The sequence below is a fragment of the Erigeron canadensis genome, chromosome 6 (assembly GCF_010389155.1).
Source record: "Erigeron canadensis isolate Cc75 chromosome 6, C_canadensis_v1, whole genome shotgun sequence".
NCBI classification, from domain to species: domain Eukaryota; kingdom Viridiplantae; phylum Streptophyta; class Magnoliopsida; order Asterales; family Asteraceae; genus Erigeron; species Erigeron canadensis.
The window spans coordinates 36972015-36989028 of NC_057766.1; the positions used below are offsets into that span (position 1 = coordinate 36972015).

At 35.0% G+C, this 17014-nt stretch overlaps 3 protein-coding genes across 3 annotated transcripts; 1 reads left to right on the forward strand and 2 right to left on the reverse strand.

Annotated features, from left to right (window-relative positions):
* Positions 1-717: 717 nt before the first annotated feature.
* On the forward strand, positions 718-2878 carry LOC122603996. Its single transcript, XM_043776873.1, has 2 exons — positions 718-779; positions 970-2878. Exon 2 carries the CDS (start codon positions 975-977, stop codon positions 2703-2705), a length of 1731 nt encoding a protein of 576 aa, XP_043632808.1. The 5' UTR covers positions 718-779; positions 970-974; the 3' UTR covers positions 2706-2878.
* A 5605-nt stretch (positions 2879-8483) lies between these two features.
* LOC122606159 (uncharacterized serine-rich protein C215.13-like) lies at positions 8484-10406 on the reverse strand. The gene is made up of 3 exons (XM_043779119.1): positions 10243-10406; positions 9204-10162; positions 8484-9076 (listed from the first exon to the last, which is right to left on the reverse strand). The coding sequence occupies exons 1-3, from the start codon at positions 10361-10363 to the stop codon at positions 8681-8683; spliced, it is 1476 nt and encodes a 491-aa protein (XP_043635054.1). The 5' UTR covers positions 10364-10406; the 3' UTR covers positions 8484-8680.
* Positions 10407-11958: 1552 nt separating this feature from the next.
* Positions 11959-13688, reverse strand: LOC122604007 (40S ribosomal protein S23). The gene is made up of 4 exons (XM_043776887.1): positions 13597-13688; positions 12518-12673; positions 12310-12436; positions 11959-12222 (listed from the first exon to the last, which is right to left on the reverse strand). The coding sequence occupies exons 1-4, from the start codon at positions 13599-13601 to the stop codon at positions 12082-12084; spliced, it is 429 nt and encodes a 142-aa protein (XP_043632822.1). The 5' UTR covers positions 13602-13688; the 3' UTR covers positions 11959-12081.
* Positions 13689-17014: the final 3326 nt, after the last annotated feature.

Sequence of the window (17014 nt, forward strand, 5' to 3'; positions counted from 1 at the left end):
AGCTTTAGTTTTACAGCCCCAGCCTTCAGCTCCAGCTTTCAATTCTAGCCACAGCCTTTAGTTTCAGCCCCAACCTGTAGCTACAGCTACTTTAGCCAAATATACCCGTAATAATCTAGTTATAGAAAAAATTTAATTATAAAGTACCACATAGAGTTAAAAGTTTTCGAACTACCATAAATACGCTTATTAATTTACAGGTCATACTATAATTAAAAAGGAGTATTAAATTTAAAGGTTTTTGTTAAACACAGTTTTAAAAATTGTTTAAGGTGCATTATATAGTTATACACTTACCATCAAATTTAAGGGTGGATTTTTGATATGAAAAAATATAACTTTTTTATATCGATAAATGCAACACTAAAACTTTAATTAACATTTTATTTAATTAAAAAAAATTCTTAATATATGTAACACACATGTTTATTTTTTTAAATACAAAAATTTCTAGCTTTAGTAAGTTTTATACCTCATTAATCTCTATTAATTATATTTATTTTTATTTATAGAAAATTTTAGTTCTTTTACATATACTCGTACTACTAATTTCACGTATATTAAATTTACAAAACCCATCATTCATCTTCCCATATCTTTACTATTTTATTTTTATTACATAAATTCACAACATTACATTCGCTGACACGTGGCTGTCTACGCCATCCCATGACTTGTATATAAAAACCAGTAATCTCCTTTGCTTTCAATCAAACGTAAAATCACACACACATACAACTACCGCTTCAATAGAATTTCGCAACATTGATTCACGCCAGGTATCTATCTATCAATCTTTTTCTATATATATCTGTTTTGATCATATAAATATATCATATCTAATTCTTGTATGTATGTATGTATGTATGTATGTATGTATGTATGTATATAGTGATCATACCCATGTTGTTTTTTTTTATTATATATAGATAAAGTTTGTAGCTATATTGTTTGATTGTATGTATTTAGGGCTAATGATGGAACCCTTTTCTGATGATCATCAAATGGGTGTTATGGGGGTCAATTTAGTTAATGATTCTAGGGTTTCAAATGCTGTTGAAAATGGGATTGATGATGTTGGTTTAGATGATAATGGTGATGTTTTAGGATCAGGGTTTGTCAGTAATGAAGTTTTTAGGCCGAATTTAGTGGAACGGCCTGCGATTGAACTAGTTGTTGATTTGAATAAATGTGGTACTAAAGAATGTGAACATAGATGCGGGGACGGGTCGAATGGTAGGAGACGGGTTATTGATAATGATGATGGGTTAAGTGAAAAGAAGGGTGAGTATGTGGTTATGGATTTAGTTTGGGGAAAGGTTAAGAGTCATCCGTGGTGGCCGGGTCAAATAGTTGACCAGTCTGGTTCAACGAAGAAAGTGATGAAGTATTTTAAGAAGGATGCGTTTTTGATAGCGTATTTTGGGGACAATACGTTTGCGTGGAATGAAAGTTGTAATATTAAGCCCTTTCGTGTAAGTTTTTGTAAATTTGTGGGTCAGAGTAATGATGAGGCGTTTGTTCTTGCTGTGGGTTGTGCTTTAGATGAGATTGCTAGACGTGTTGAGTTTGGTTTGGCGTGTACGTGTTTGAAAGAAGAGGTGTACTTGCAACTTAAATCACAAGTCATTGTTAATGATGGAATTAGGAAAGAATGTAGTAACATAGATGGTGGGGATAGATTTTCGACTGTGGATTCTTTCAAACCTGCTAAAGTAGTTGACATTTTGTATGATTTTGCTAAAGATCCGCTTGAGTTGGATAGGTTGGAGGTTGTGATCGTTGGAAGTCAGTTATCTGCTTTTAATCGTTGGAAAGGGTATCATCAAGTTCAATTAAATGAAGTTTTAAATGAGGCGGATGATAAGGTTGATGATGATAATCATCTGCTTCATTCGACAGAAAAGGTGAAAGCTCGTGGCAGGCCACGAAAACGTGACCGTTTATCTGCTAGTGGTTTCAGCCCGAGTAAAAAAGTTAGATGCTTGTCGGATTTGATGTCAAACGGTAGGGAAAGTGTGGCGGATGGGGAGTACAAACCTAATAAGGGAGGCAGAAAAAGGAAAGTAAGTGGATCTAATGGATATAGCAAGGAAAAATCAAGACAGATTCCTTCTGCAAATGAATTTCTTTCGTTGATCTGCCTGGTTGCCACAAATCCGACAGGAGACCAGAATGATCTTGATTCATTGATCAAGTTCTCAACTGGTTTTAGGAATTATAGATTGAGAGAAGTCAAGAATGATGAAAAAAATGTGAGCGAACCCGAAACTGTGGAGGCAGATGGAATTACAGGTATTAAGGATTCTTACTGGACAGACAGGATTATTGTAACGGAAACTGAAGAGCAAGTGGTTCCCGATGTTAGCCGAACCCCAAAAGTAGAGGACTTCGGAACTGCTTTAGTCCTCAAATTTAAGAAATTGGATACTGTGCCACCAGTGAAGAAACTGAATGAGATATTTGGGCGTTTTGGAGCATTACATAAATCCGAGACTCGAGTGTTGAAGAATAAAAAGCTTGTGAAAATGGTGTTTGAGAAACGAGCTGATGCAGAAACTGCATTTAGCAGCAGTGGGAAGTTCAAACTCTTTGGACCAGCTCTGGTCAGTTACTCCCTTGACTACAAACCAACACCCCGGAAAAAAGCTACAGATGCTAAAAAGGGCATGAAATCAGCCAGGGCAATACAGTTTGAGAAGTAGTGAAGTAAGGCCTTTCGGTTATACTTTTTTTCCGGCTATACTTGTTAAACATATATGGCTTTGACTTTCGTTTTTGGTTTTATGCCTGCCTTATGAATGGTGTACAGCAAATTGCTTGATGTAAAACTTCGGATCTTTTTGGTTTAGGAATATAGACAAGATCTTGAAAAGTAGGCTTTCCTATCTCTTGTTTGTGTCTGTTGGCCAAATGTGCATATTTCTTTAATGATATGCATATCGAATATGCTCTTGTTAAATTGCATGTGGATATTTATAAATTTTAATGTTAGATACTTTCTCATTATAACCTAAATTAAAGGGAAATGTAGGCAGAATCGTGATGGGCAAGCAATAGATCCTGTTTAGTAATGTAGTTAATCTGTGCAGAAAATTAGCCTAGGTGAGATCAAGCTCATCAACTCAAGCTTCATATGAGATAATGAGAACTTGAATATGTCTTAGATAGCTTGAAGATATCTGTTACAAGTATGTTTCCTAGAGCATGTATCGAGAGTGCGTGCATGCATGTTAACATACATCAAGCTTGAATAGCTCGATAAACGCAACGTTTTACATTTCTGTCTGCTCGTGGTTGGACCCTAATTTCAATTACTTGACAAAGGTTGTTTCAACATTAATTAGAACTTGGAATGTGAATTGCATGTTCAAAAATATGCATCTGGCGGAGCTATTAACATTGACTTCGTAAAACTTTATCATGATTTTCAACTCCGACTTAATTTTTGAACTTCAGAAATCAATATTACTTTGTCAAAAACCTTTTTTGATAAGATTATTTTGTTGCAGATGATAGCAAACGATCACCAAATTCCTAATAGAGTAGACACTTTGGTACAAGCATATTGTTAATAAAAAAGAACAATATGAAACCAAGAGAGATATACAGTTCAAATTCGGCCTCTAGGAAATCTACTTGCTGGTTGCATCAACAAACATTCCCAACCGCGTAATTTTGTATGTTGGGTCATTTGTGTTGCTATCGTTTCGTATGCATTTGAACGATGGTTTGACAATTACTCACTGTAGCAACTATATATAAACCAAGTCAAACCACCAAATTCTTTCTACGAAACGAAAACAGCTTGATTTGATGGCTGCCTACCTTAGATCATTGGTTTTTGGTCAAAAATCGGAAAGAAAAGATGGTATTTAAACAATATATGATGTAATATGAACAATATCAATATACTGCTCTAGGTTTCGTGTACAGTTATGATCACAAAGCTATAATCATGATTGTCATTGCCATCTTGAACAAACAACAATAATTAGACACCAGTCTCGCATCCAACACCTTTGCTACCAAGAGACTTGCATAGTTGATATATATGAACATGTGAGGTAATGACATAACTTCTTTAACTTTAGAATGCAAGGACAGTTATAACACAAGGAGAAATGCCATCATTATCATCGCCGTCTTTAAGACGATATTGTTTGTTTCACTATAACCAAAATTATATAGACAGGGTGCGTGCATTTAAATTACAGCAAACGTTTGAACCCGTTTAGAACTCAAACTTGCAAGATTTATTTATATCAGCACTTTAATTGTCCATTATTCTATAGTACTATACCCTCTCACAGCCTTATTTGACTTATACCAGCCAAACCTATCGCTAAGACGTTAGGAATCTAAACAGCCTGGCTCATTGGACCAGCTGTATATTGGCCCAAATAAGTAACCCAAACACCCATTTTATTTCTCATTCTCCTGCATTCTTTCGACGAAAAACCCAAAACCCTCCCTTATTTTCTATTTCGACTATAAAGAAAAAAGCATAAAAGAAACAAGTAGGTGTATATAACTTTTTTGTTATATAATAGTCAAATAAAGTGGAGATTATGATTATTACATGGCGTAAGGTACTAGGCATAGATGGACATTATTTAAGTGGTTTTTTTAGAAGGGGTTTTAAGTGTTCTATAATCAAGCATTACTAACCAAAAATTACCGTAGTCAGAGAGTATAGCGGTAACTTGTTTACCGACAAGAGAACCGGTCATTAAAGACATGGGCATAGTGACATGGTTTGTGTGAATTACCAATTCATTTAAAATGTACCAGACCAAACCATTTACATGCATACAGCACTGGTTGGTGTTTGGGTTCCCACCTGCAAACCAAATAACAAAATCCACATCACCATTATCTAGTTTATGGTGGGGTTTTGCCAAGCATTATATCGGATAGGAACTCAGAGACACACATAATAATAAAACCATAATAGTAAACAGTTTCCAAAAGTTTGCAACACAAGATTACTTGGTGCATGCCAGCCCGATAAGTTACTGCAACTAAAGTGACCCTACTACGGCCAGAAAGCAAATACAACCACTAGAAAAGTAGCTACTGAGAACAATTAATTATAAACAACAGAACTCCCATCTTGCTGATCCCGTTGTTGGTTTTAAGTTAAGCAGCGGACTCCTGTTAATCGTTGTATGAAATAACCAGGCCACAAGGTAAATATTAATGAATCAACAAATCACATTTCCTATGAGTGCTTTTAATTAAAGATCAAAGGTGACTGACATAATCAAAAGGCTTAAGTTAATACGGTGTGAACTTACATTGTTTGAGGAGTCCTTGTTGATGTAGAGTTGAACGGACTCCTGTTATTCCTCGTATGAAAGAAATAAATCAGCCCACAAGGTAAAGAAAACAAGTCAACAAAACATGTTTTCCATGAGTGTTTCTTTTAATCAATCATCTTTGGATGACTGACATAATCAAAAGGCTAAATTTATACCGTGTGAACTTACATGGTTTGAGAAGTCACCCCTGTTGCCGATCCTTTAGTTAATGAAGAGTTGAACAGAGGACTCCTGTTATTCGATGTACGAAAAAATCAGGCCACAAGGTAGAGAAAATGAATCAACAAAACACGGATTCCACGAGTGCTTCTTTTACTTTATTATCAAGGATGACCGACATAATCAAAAGGCTTAAGTTAATACGGTGTGAACTTACAAGGTTTTAGCAGTCGATGATCCTCTTTTTTGTGTAAACTTGATCAATGGACTCCTGTTATTCGTAAAATGACATAAACAATGAATCAAGAAAACACGTTTTCCATGAGTGCTTCTTGATAAATCATCAAGGATGACTGACATAATCAATAGGCTTTATATAATATAAGGTGTGAACCAACATGATTTCTTTCTCAGGAAATAATAACAGTATACCACTAAACATCAGGGAGAACCCTGGCCCTATACTACGCAAGCCATGCATCATGAATGCTTAAATATTCTCACGGGTGTACGTGTTATTCAAATTTCTGTCCCTCCGGAATTGTATGATACATACGCTGCCATAGATTTCAAAGAGAACAGATTGGTCTCCCATGGGGCAAAAATGTGCTAACACTTTTGTCATAGCTTATAGAACAGGGTGGTCACACACAGAAAAACTTTTTTGTTTTTTGTTTTTGTGCATTAGTGATAGTATTACAAACACTTTCATATACAAAGCGAATTGCCACCAATTCATACCTTTTGGAGACGTTCCTCGCGGCTGCCTTGTTCAAGACTGTTTCAATTCTGTGGACGGTCTCTCCCATATAAATACGGACAAACTCTTGCATCTTTGGCTCTATTTCCTTGATGTCATGGACCTCATGCTGTGTACCCAGCGTGACAACTGAACCACCGCCTGTTATACCGCTACTGGTAGTTTGTGGTGGGGGTTGGAGCTGATGGCAATCCCTGATAACCCAATCAGAGGAAAACGAGGACCGTAACCACCTTTGACCAGATCCAGTTCATCACTTTTAAGCACAGACCATATCAATAGTGAGCCAGACCGGTCAACACTCGCCTCTTGGAGTACAACCTCATTGTAGATCCACCGATGAGTCTGTTGCAACAAATATCAAATATTAAAAACCAAAGTCGTCGAAGTAGTATGTGGGCTGCATTCACTGTGTCGGCATACCTGATAAACATATATCCTGTTCCTGGGGTCACTGCCAGTTGTGTAACATGTCGGCTTGGTGAACGGACTGATCTTCCCAGACACATCCCACTGTTAAAGCCAAATAGATTAGTGTATGACGAGGATTATGTGTGTGTGCAAATGTATAGTAGAGTACCTCATGACGTGTATATATGTTCATCTCCAAGGATTCCAAAGATGAAGTCAGGAGAATACGGTAGAGTAAAGGTGGTGGCTGATATAATGACCATCTTTTTCGGATCATCATGATAGGGCGACTGACGGAGATTTGTGTAAACCATATGGTCCCGGGTGCCAGGAACACATGACAACAGTGGCTGTTTCATATTGCAAAAACTAATATTGGAACAGAAGTGGTTAACCATCTTCTGTGAGAGCCTCATCACAGATTTCTTCTCAATCAGCCATGGATCCTCTTCCTCTGTCCATGAATGAAAGACTCAATAATGATATGAAGATCAAAAGTTAGAACTGAGTAAGATGAGGTTGCGGTCTAGGTAATTTTCCACCACTTCCAAATGCAAAGCCTTTGCTGGTCAGATCAGCGTAGAGGTTGCGGTCTAGGTAATTTTCCACCCAGATGACCTGTTGAACAAATCAAGGTGTGTAAGGGAGTATATATGTGTGTCATATGTAATATCCTATAATAATATATGTGTGGACTGGATGGTGGGTCGGTGGTTATTGGAAGTAAATAAATGAAAGTAGCTAGGTCATCATAAACCTGGGACAATCCACCGGCCATTCCTCGTATCAGACATCCGGAAGGAAGGCCAACGTTTCGATGACGATCAATTGGAACGTCAGCAACAACCCAAGTCAAGCTATCGATTTGTTTACAGGCTCTAAGGAAAGTAGAGGTCCTTTTGTTAAGAAGCGGTGTGCGTACAACTGATAGACAAACAATAAATAGCCATGATAGGTGCACTGGATGCCGGCAAGAACAATTCATAATCATCTTTTTAATTAGTTTTTGAACTTTACATGACATAAATTTGCTATTATTGTTTTTCTAAAGTTCAACTTTAGAATGTTTACTTAGTGTAGGTCATAAATGGCTTGATATGACATGTTTGTACATCATGCGTATGATATCTCCAAAGACGAATGAAAGACATGTAGGCAAGGGTTCGTGTGTCGGCTAGTAACTTCTAATGAGGTGGCCTCCGTACGTGTGCAATGGAAACGAAGGCTTTTACGCCCAAAATGCCTATTAGGATTAATATCATCCAAGTTAATCATGTTAGCTATAATTTAAACTTTGTGCTGATATAAATTATTTTCGGTTTCAATATCATTTACTAACAAAATTCATCAATCATGGTAAACTTCTATCGCACACATGTCTAAATCTTACTAATTAACACAACTTAATTTTGCATTTCAATTGTTGTATTGTGTAACGAGTGGGTGGTCAGGCTAACCGTACGTGTTTTCTATATATAGAGATTAGAGTACTCTTCTTTGAAATATGTTAACAACCATTTACGATAGTTACATTCCAAAAAAAGAGCGATATAAGATGTCTACCTAAAAATCCACAAAAGTATTCTAACTAGCTTGTTCTTAATTTTTTGTACCTAGCATACATTAATACTTGCATTATTTCCATAGATGGAACTGGTTTTCCTGTTTGATAGATTCTGCCATTTTATCGAAGGTGCATCTTTCTGGTCCAAGTAAAATCTTTGTAGCAGAGGTTATGCGGGGTATGAGAAAGTAAGATGTCGAAAATTATACCCAAGTTCTAAGGGAAAATTCATTAAAATCAAATTTCATTAAAATCTTTACTATATTCGAAACCAACAACTAAAACACCTGTGTCGTATTACAAGCTTCAGTTTTCCTGATTTACCTCTTAAGCAACTCCAATAAACCTCAGAAGTTACGGCCAGTTCAAAAAGATGAAAAGAAGACAGTCTTTCAACTTTCCTTTATTCGTAAATCTTCTTGATATTTACCGACATCTTTGGCATCATAGAGTGCATTCTTGTCAGAAGTTCGGTTCATTTGTATACTGCCCAACATATATAGAAGTTGTGTCGCCTTTACCACTTCCAGCAGAAACCTTTTTGATTTCCTTACATCTATCTTTCTTTTGCATATCGATTTCCATCTTCAATGCATTTATCTTACCTTTAATGTCAAGAACTTCTGGAGATATTAAGAAAATATTTTGCACACCCCTTGAAGCACTAATAGACCGTTTTGCTGTGACACTTGATTGTCTTTGAGAAGTTTTGGGCATACTAGTTTTCTGTGAATTTGGTACCATTTTGATCGGAGAAGGCTTTCTCGCTTTTGCACCAATTGGGCTACCGGATTTGCTATGCTGAGCAGCATCAGTTTTAGACATACCAGGCAATACACGAGATTCGGATGACTTTCCCTGTATGAGATAATTATGATTATCAATGAGAACAAACCAGAAAAGGAATTGCTCTAAAAATGGAAGTTATTGGATATGCACAATCCGAATCACAAGTTAGAGATTTCAACTTATCAAAGATTCCAACCTTAGATGCAGGCATCCCACGTCCTGTTGATTGAACAGAAGATCGAGTACTTGAGCCAGCTTTTAAACCAAATCCTGCTGGTTGTTTTCCTTGTCGCTCTGGAATCTGATTAGTGGGGTGGCCTTTTAAAGTCGATATGGCAGAAGCATCACTGTTTAGGGATCTGTTATGAACACTAGTGCCTCTACCACGCCTTGCTCTTGACCTTTGATCAACTGTAGAGGTTGATAGTGATGATTCAGGCGGCCGTTGAGTTGTGGAACTTGACGTCGAGTTGCATAACCCCAAAGGTGATGTTGGATGAGAATTAAGCGGTGGAGGTTTATTCTTCAAGCTGATACTTGATGTTGCCTTCAGTATTAGACCACCTACACATTTACCGGTTTTCCGATCATCCTGTCTTCTTGCATTAGTTGCTGATAGTTTCTCATTGCTCACCAATGATCTAAGACTACCTCGTTTTGACTGTTGATTGACAGCAGAGGGTGAAGATGATGATCCTGGACTAATGGGACTAGAAGGTGATGTCCTTGGAAGACGGGTAATAACTGGTGCCATTTTATTCTTCGTTTTGGTTCCAGGAGGTGTTTTGGAGGGTGAATCAGCCATAGCCTTACTCGGTTTGGAACCAATGCTTCTCTTTGACACAGTAGCTGATGAGGATTTAACAATGTTCCCTGGAGAACCCCCACTTGTTGACTGTGTTTTGATCGGTGCAGCCCTGCATGGACCGACAGGTCCAGTTACCTTTTTTGGTTGAGCATCCTTCTTTCCTGATGCCACCTTGATGCTTGACTTAGTTAGGTTGGATATTTCTCCGGATTTTTGCGTTGAAGCTTCAATTTCTTCAAACAGCTTAGCTTCTAGACTTTCAATCTCATCAATTTTTTCTAACTCGTACTTTACATCATCCCCACCTCCTTCAATAATGCTTGACAACTCCTCAGCATCCAGAAAACCTATGTAAATGGATGAAGTAAAGAGATGATGCCTTGAAAATGAAATATTCCATATAAGAAGTTTATGAATAACTGCATACCTTCATTAGTGAAAAAGGCTGTATCCCAAGAGAAACTTCTGCGCCTCTTGAAGTTGACATCTTCAGTTGAGATCTGTCGCTCAGTCTGTCTATTGCCGCTCCCCATACTCTGTGGTCTCATTATGAAGTCTTGGAAGCTTCACACTTTATGATTAACTAAGATCTTATAACGATTGTGTAAGAATGTAAAGACAAACAGATTAAAGAGGATAGATTAATGTGCTATTGCGTACATAGTATTTGCTTAAACAACTAGCTAGCTTATAGAGATCAGATACTGTTGTTTGGATGCTTGTAAAGAGAATGACGGATTTTTCAAAACTGGAAATTCGCTTGACACATAGATAACATTGTAGACGTATCTTGTAAAACACCGCCTTTCTAATAACTAACATCAACTTGATCTACATAATGCCTACTCTTTAAGGATACTATTTTCAGTTAAAATCAAAATATAATCCCATTTGGGAATTGTGACCAAGGAAAACATGAGCTCAAAAATGTCCAAAGTGTGCATGCAATTACAAATAAGAATTCTGTTTATAAGTTTCTTATAGCTAGAGAGTCATTGCAAACAACCTCGTGATCATCACAACACAAGAAGTAAGAAACAAACAAATTCTAAGAACGCGTAAAGATAAATGGTCTGATACATTGTATGTCACAACGAGAGTGGTATCATTATAAGGTCAGTCACATTTTGTCCAAATAAATCCAAGAGCAAATCAAATGAACAAAATTATCTCAATCCGCACAAGTTACTTCCTAACCAAGATATAATTTGATTTGCTCAAAATCACTATTCACACATATGATATGAAGTTAAATAAGGAATTACCTTATAAAATTGAATTGACAATAATAATATGTGCATTGATGTGGTCACACCTCGACCTCTATCCCAATTTGTTGATATTAATTTTTGTTATAAAGGTCGAGGATTGAAACCCTAATCTTTATTCCAAAATGGGAAGAAAGTGGAAATGAAGCTCTTATTTCACAGAGATGGTTCGGGTGGAAATATAGACAGTTATTTTGTTTATTTACATTAATGGTCCCTTGTGTGTTAGATACCATTATGTTTTTCTCCTTTGTCTTTAAATGCTATAACACTAGGTTGCTAGTTTGGTAGTTCAGGAGCAGCAATCACAAGGATACAATTTGACGTCGAACAACACCAACTACATCAAAATCATTTTATAGTTGTATATTTTTGAACTACAAGGTTGCTATCCGATTCTTGGTCCGGTTCAAAATCAAATCAATCTTGTTTTTTTTAATCATAACTTTAACTTCTTTATCATTACACTTGATCCATGTTTGATACCAAACCTAAATTAAACTCAAACCATGCAAGTCCCCAAACCTATCCAACCAACAAGCAATTGGTATGATAAACAAGACCAACAATTATTCACATATGACATGAAAGAAACCAATGAGCCTACTAAGCTATGCACATCATCATTCTCAAATATCAGATGCTTAGCATTTGTAAATCTCCCAGCCAGGCCATAAGCAATGTCAACTATATGACTTCACAATTTGTGTAGTTTTAAACATATGATGAGCACAGTAATGATCGCTTCAACAAGTTACTGTTTACATCACAGGTATTACTAACTGGAATTAGTAGAACAGAGGCAAAATCCGTGTTCCTTTGCCACTGGACAGAAATAGCAAAAATAAACAGCCACAAGCATGAAGGATAGACAATGAACATAAAAGGATGGGGGGTTCTTGAAAATCCAATTAAATGGAAAAGAGTAACATTTCAAGTCTTGAACAAAAAGATTTCCAGTATTGAAAGCAGTAGACAAATTAACTAGCTATCAAGATTTAAGACCTTGGCTTCTCTTTCTTCTCCTTGAAAAGAGCCAGAAGGGAAACACCAGAAACCTTCACAACTTTGAATCTGACTCCGGGAATATCTCCCACAGCGTGTCCTTTCCTTCCAAATCCTGCAATCAACACCTCATCCTGTACAAAAAAAAGGGAATGGAAAGTCAGAATCAATTGCAAACCACCATCAAAAGCTCCTTACAAAAAATGACACAGACTACTCACATTCTCCTCAATGTAGTTCAAGCAACCATCATTGGGAACGAATGCTGCAATCTTCTTTCCGTTCTTGATTAACTGAACTCTGGCACACTTCCGAATAGCAGAGTTAGGCTGTTTGGCCTCAATACCACTGTCGACATTATGAAAAAAATTGTCAAACAAACAAATGAGCATCAACAGAAAATTGGAAAGGAAATTAAAGGGTGTTTACATCTTCTCAAGAACAATTCCTTTAGCATGAGAAGAACCAGCAAAAGGCTTCTTCCACTCATTTCCAAGATGGGATTTCTTATACGACTTGTCAGCCCACCTTTGCCTCCTGCGGTGGGACTTCAGCTTGCGTCCTGCTCCCATGCCATGTGTTTTACTGAAAGAAAACTAGTGAATCAGACAAGTCTTCATATACCTCAAGCACCAAATTGCAATGTATCCCGTATATACTTCTGATGTTAACGAACAACAAATAAGATTTCCATGAATATTAACCAATAATCGGTATATACTAAACAGTGTTTCCAATTACTCAAACACAACTTTTCATGCTTTATCCACAATAATATAGTTAATATGACTAATGTTGGAACTTTCTGTTAAATACATATCCACAATATTCAGATTCATGTAGAAACTTTAACACCAACAATATAAGATAGCAGCCTAGAATACAATTGCAAAAAAAAAAACTTTCAAATTTCTAAACGACATCTTTGGCAATAAACTTATAACAGTAAGCATACATACAAGACAATAATATACTAATAATTTCACCCAAACCCAATCATAGTTTAAAACAGCATCGGTTTTCAAAGTTCAAAACACATGATTTTTTATGATAATTCAAAAGTGGTCATTCACCATATTTTTCTTTCAAAAACATGATTATACAAGAATCCGACAAAATACATATAAGTAAAATATATCCTTATTTTTCCCTTCTAACTTTACATTTCAGTATTATAACGTCATCTCCAGGCTGCTCAAAAACAACAGTACCCATTTTTGTGATCTAAGTATCATATCTATATATATAGCATATAGATATGTAGTTTTTATGTATATATACAAATTTGAGCCTTTTGTCAAGGTTACTTCACATTCACATTCACATTCACATTCACACTTCATAACATTAAACCAACAACATATGTTTTGTATGTGTGATGTATATATATATATATATATATATAATCAAGGTTAACAAAGCAATGGAAACATGTTACACAAATCATAGTCACATGTACAGAGAAACACTGGAATAAGAGATCAAACAAAGATAAATTAATGTGATACCCCATGTTTGCCTGCTGCTGCTGCTGCCGCTGCTGTTGAAAGAAGCGCCTAGCCTTTCAATCTGCAGTTCTTTATGATGTGAGTAAAACCCTAATCTTGTAACCCCCATTTTTATGGTTTTATATCGCTTGCTATCTATGGGCCACTTTTGGGCTTTTCTAATTTTGAATCACTATTTTTTATTTTGGGCCGATAAAATGTTTGCTTTTGTTAAGACTTAAAGAGTTTTAGATTATAAGCTCGCGTTTGGTTCACATAATGTTTTTCAATTGAATGGAACTTGATGAAATGGAATAGAATTAAATTCAATCAACATATTTGGTTGCCAAAATGTATCAAGGAATGTTTTAACAAAATTCATGGAATGACATATCTACCCTATATATATATATAATTATATCATTTCCAAAAGAAAAAAAAACAGACATTATCTCATTACTCTTCTTTAAATATTAAAAAAAAAAAAAATCCCTTTCTCAAGAAAAAGAAAACAGGCATCATTTTCCATGGCTAACACACACCATCGATTTCCATCTGCTACCCATTGCATTTCTTAATCAAAAGAAAACACATGGTTTTTTTCTTAACACACACACACCAATAGTCATCCAAAATTCCAAATAGTTTAAAGTCATCCAAATAGGTGGTGGTTGTTGTTTTCCAAATAGGTGGTGGTGGTTGTTTTCAGTTGGGTGGGTGGCGGTAGTTTCCGGTTGTGTGGTAGCGGTGGTTGTTATCGGATGTGGAGGTGGCAGTGGTTATTTTCAGCAGTGGAGGTGGCTGCTGTTGTATCCAGCTGGGTAGGTGACAGTGGTTCTTATCGGGTGGGTGGGTAGCGATGGATGTTTCCGGCTGGTTGGTGGTGGTTTGAGGAAGATGATGGAGAAGGTTTAAAGAAGATGATGTTTGTAAGGATAATGTGGTATTTTTCATATTCAAGCCATGATGGAATTAAAATCCATCACACTTACCCAATGAATTTGATTCCAATGAATGAGGTAATCTTAACATTCCATTTGAATTGAATTCCTTCCAATATTTGCAACCAAACATGAAATGGAATGGAAATTAGATTCCAATTCCATCAAAATCCTTCAAATTCCATGAACCAAACGCGTCCTGAATTATTATGTCACAATAAAATAAAATTTAGGCCTTAACATTTTTTTAATACTCTTGATAAAGGCTAAGGACTTTTTTTCTTATCATTTAGATAGAAACTATAAATATTTTATTTATTTAAGTAGAGTCAAAGTTTTTTTACATCTCAATCTCCCACACACACCATCAAGATTTTTTAAGACTCAAAAATCCGTAAAAGAATACATTGGTTGTTACATTTAAATTTACCATTTTTATTTATTTTCTTGATAATAAAGGTTGTTTTCGTTCGACGGCCCAAATTGGCCCACAATTGGTTGTTTATCCATAAAGTGGAGAGCATCCCTCACTCACTCAATAACTATGGTTATAAGGGGTAAGGAGTGGAGCGGAGGGCTGAAGATGTTATGGAGTATACCGGCAGTAACACCGCCGCCGGTATTAAATTTATGATTCGGCGGTTCTGGTGGAGGTATCACAACCCAGTGGCCATAAAATCAAAAAGAAGGGGAGAAGCATGCTTTCTTGACCGTTGGCATTGAATACGTGTATGTCTATATGTGTGTGGTGTGGCTTTATATGGATGGAGATGGTTGCGTGTGTATTCATATAAATGGAGAAGATGATGATACATACTCATATAGATACCACTGTATGTGCTATACATATATACTATATTATAATATATGGGGAAGTGATGGTGAGGTTGTCTTACACCCAACTTGGGTGAAAAAATCCTCACATTTTATTTTTTTATTCCATAAAAATCCGGGGCCCGTCATCTATTCATTAATATTAAAATCTTAATATGTGAGATGTTTTTTACCCAACCTAGATGTGTGACAAACCCACACTCACTTTTCCTTATAATATAATAGTGAGAAAAATGTACACATATATATTATTAAATTTAATTTTCATTTTTAACCCTTAAGTTTTAGATATATTTTCAAACTATCCTAATATAAATACATAAATCAATATAAGTTATTAAAAATTTTATTGAATATGTTTATATTATTAAGGGTTATTTACTGAAATGAAACCTGGACTATCCACCATAATACTGGTTTCATACCTATAGCTTTAAAATTACTCTCATCATACCTCAACTTATCAATTCTCCACTCGGACGATACCTGACCCGACGAGCGTCAGTTTGGCCGTTAAGTTGGGGTATGACTACCGTAAATTTTAAAGTTTAGGTATGAAATCAGTAATATGGTGGATAGTCCAGATATCATTTATGTAAATATTATTATTATTATTATTATTATTATTATTATGGTTGTTGTTGTTGTTTTTTTAATTACACAAAGTACATTGATATTTTTTTTTGTAAATATTTATATTTATTTTATAAAAGAATACTTTATTTTTATAAAAAAAATATTGTAAATATTTAATTTTTTATTATAAACTATTAATATTTCAAAAACTATTATTTATAAAATTTAATTTTTAATAAAATAATATTTTCTTTTATAAAAGATCATTTTTAGTACAAAGTTTTTATTTTTATAAAAAATATTTTTCAATCTTCTTTTTTAAAGGAGTGAACCGGAAAGAATATCATAATTTCTTGTATTGCATTAGTACCTGTACAACTACTATGTAAGATTTGAATCAGCTCAAAATAAATTTAATCAACTCCATGTGGTGGTATCCATTCAAGACTTCACGTTCATTTATTAATGTTTTACATGAAATTAATGTACTGCTTCCGATTTACTTATTTTTTTTAAATAATAAATAAATAAAATCATCATGGATCTATAATTTGATTGATTAATAGTCTTTAATAAAAAAAACTAAATATTTACAATATTTTTTATAAAAACAAAGTATTCTTTTATAAACTAAAAGTAAATATTTACAAAAAATATCAATGTACTTTTTAAAATTATTTATTCCTAAATAATACTTTGTGTAATTAAAACAACAACAACAACAATCATAATCATCATCATCATCATCATCATAATAATAATAATAATAATAATAATAATAATAATAATAATAATAGTAAAAACATCACTTCCATTAGAAATTAATAGGATTTACAAGAAATTATAGTAGTAGTAGTAATAATAATAATAATAATAATAATAATAATAATAATAATGGTTAATTACATAAATGACACATAGACTATCCACTATAATACTGTTTCATACCTAAAACTTTAAAATTTACCGTAGTCATTCCCCAACTTGTAACACCCCACCGTTGGCGGAAACATGAAGTGTCATAAAAAGTACAGCACGACATGGAATTACATAAATACTGCTAAATGAAATAGAATATAATAAATATA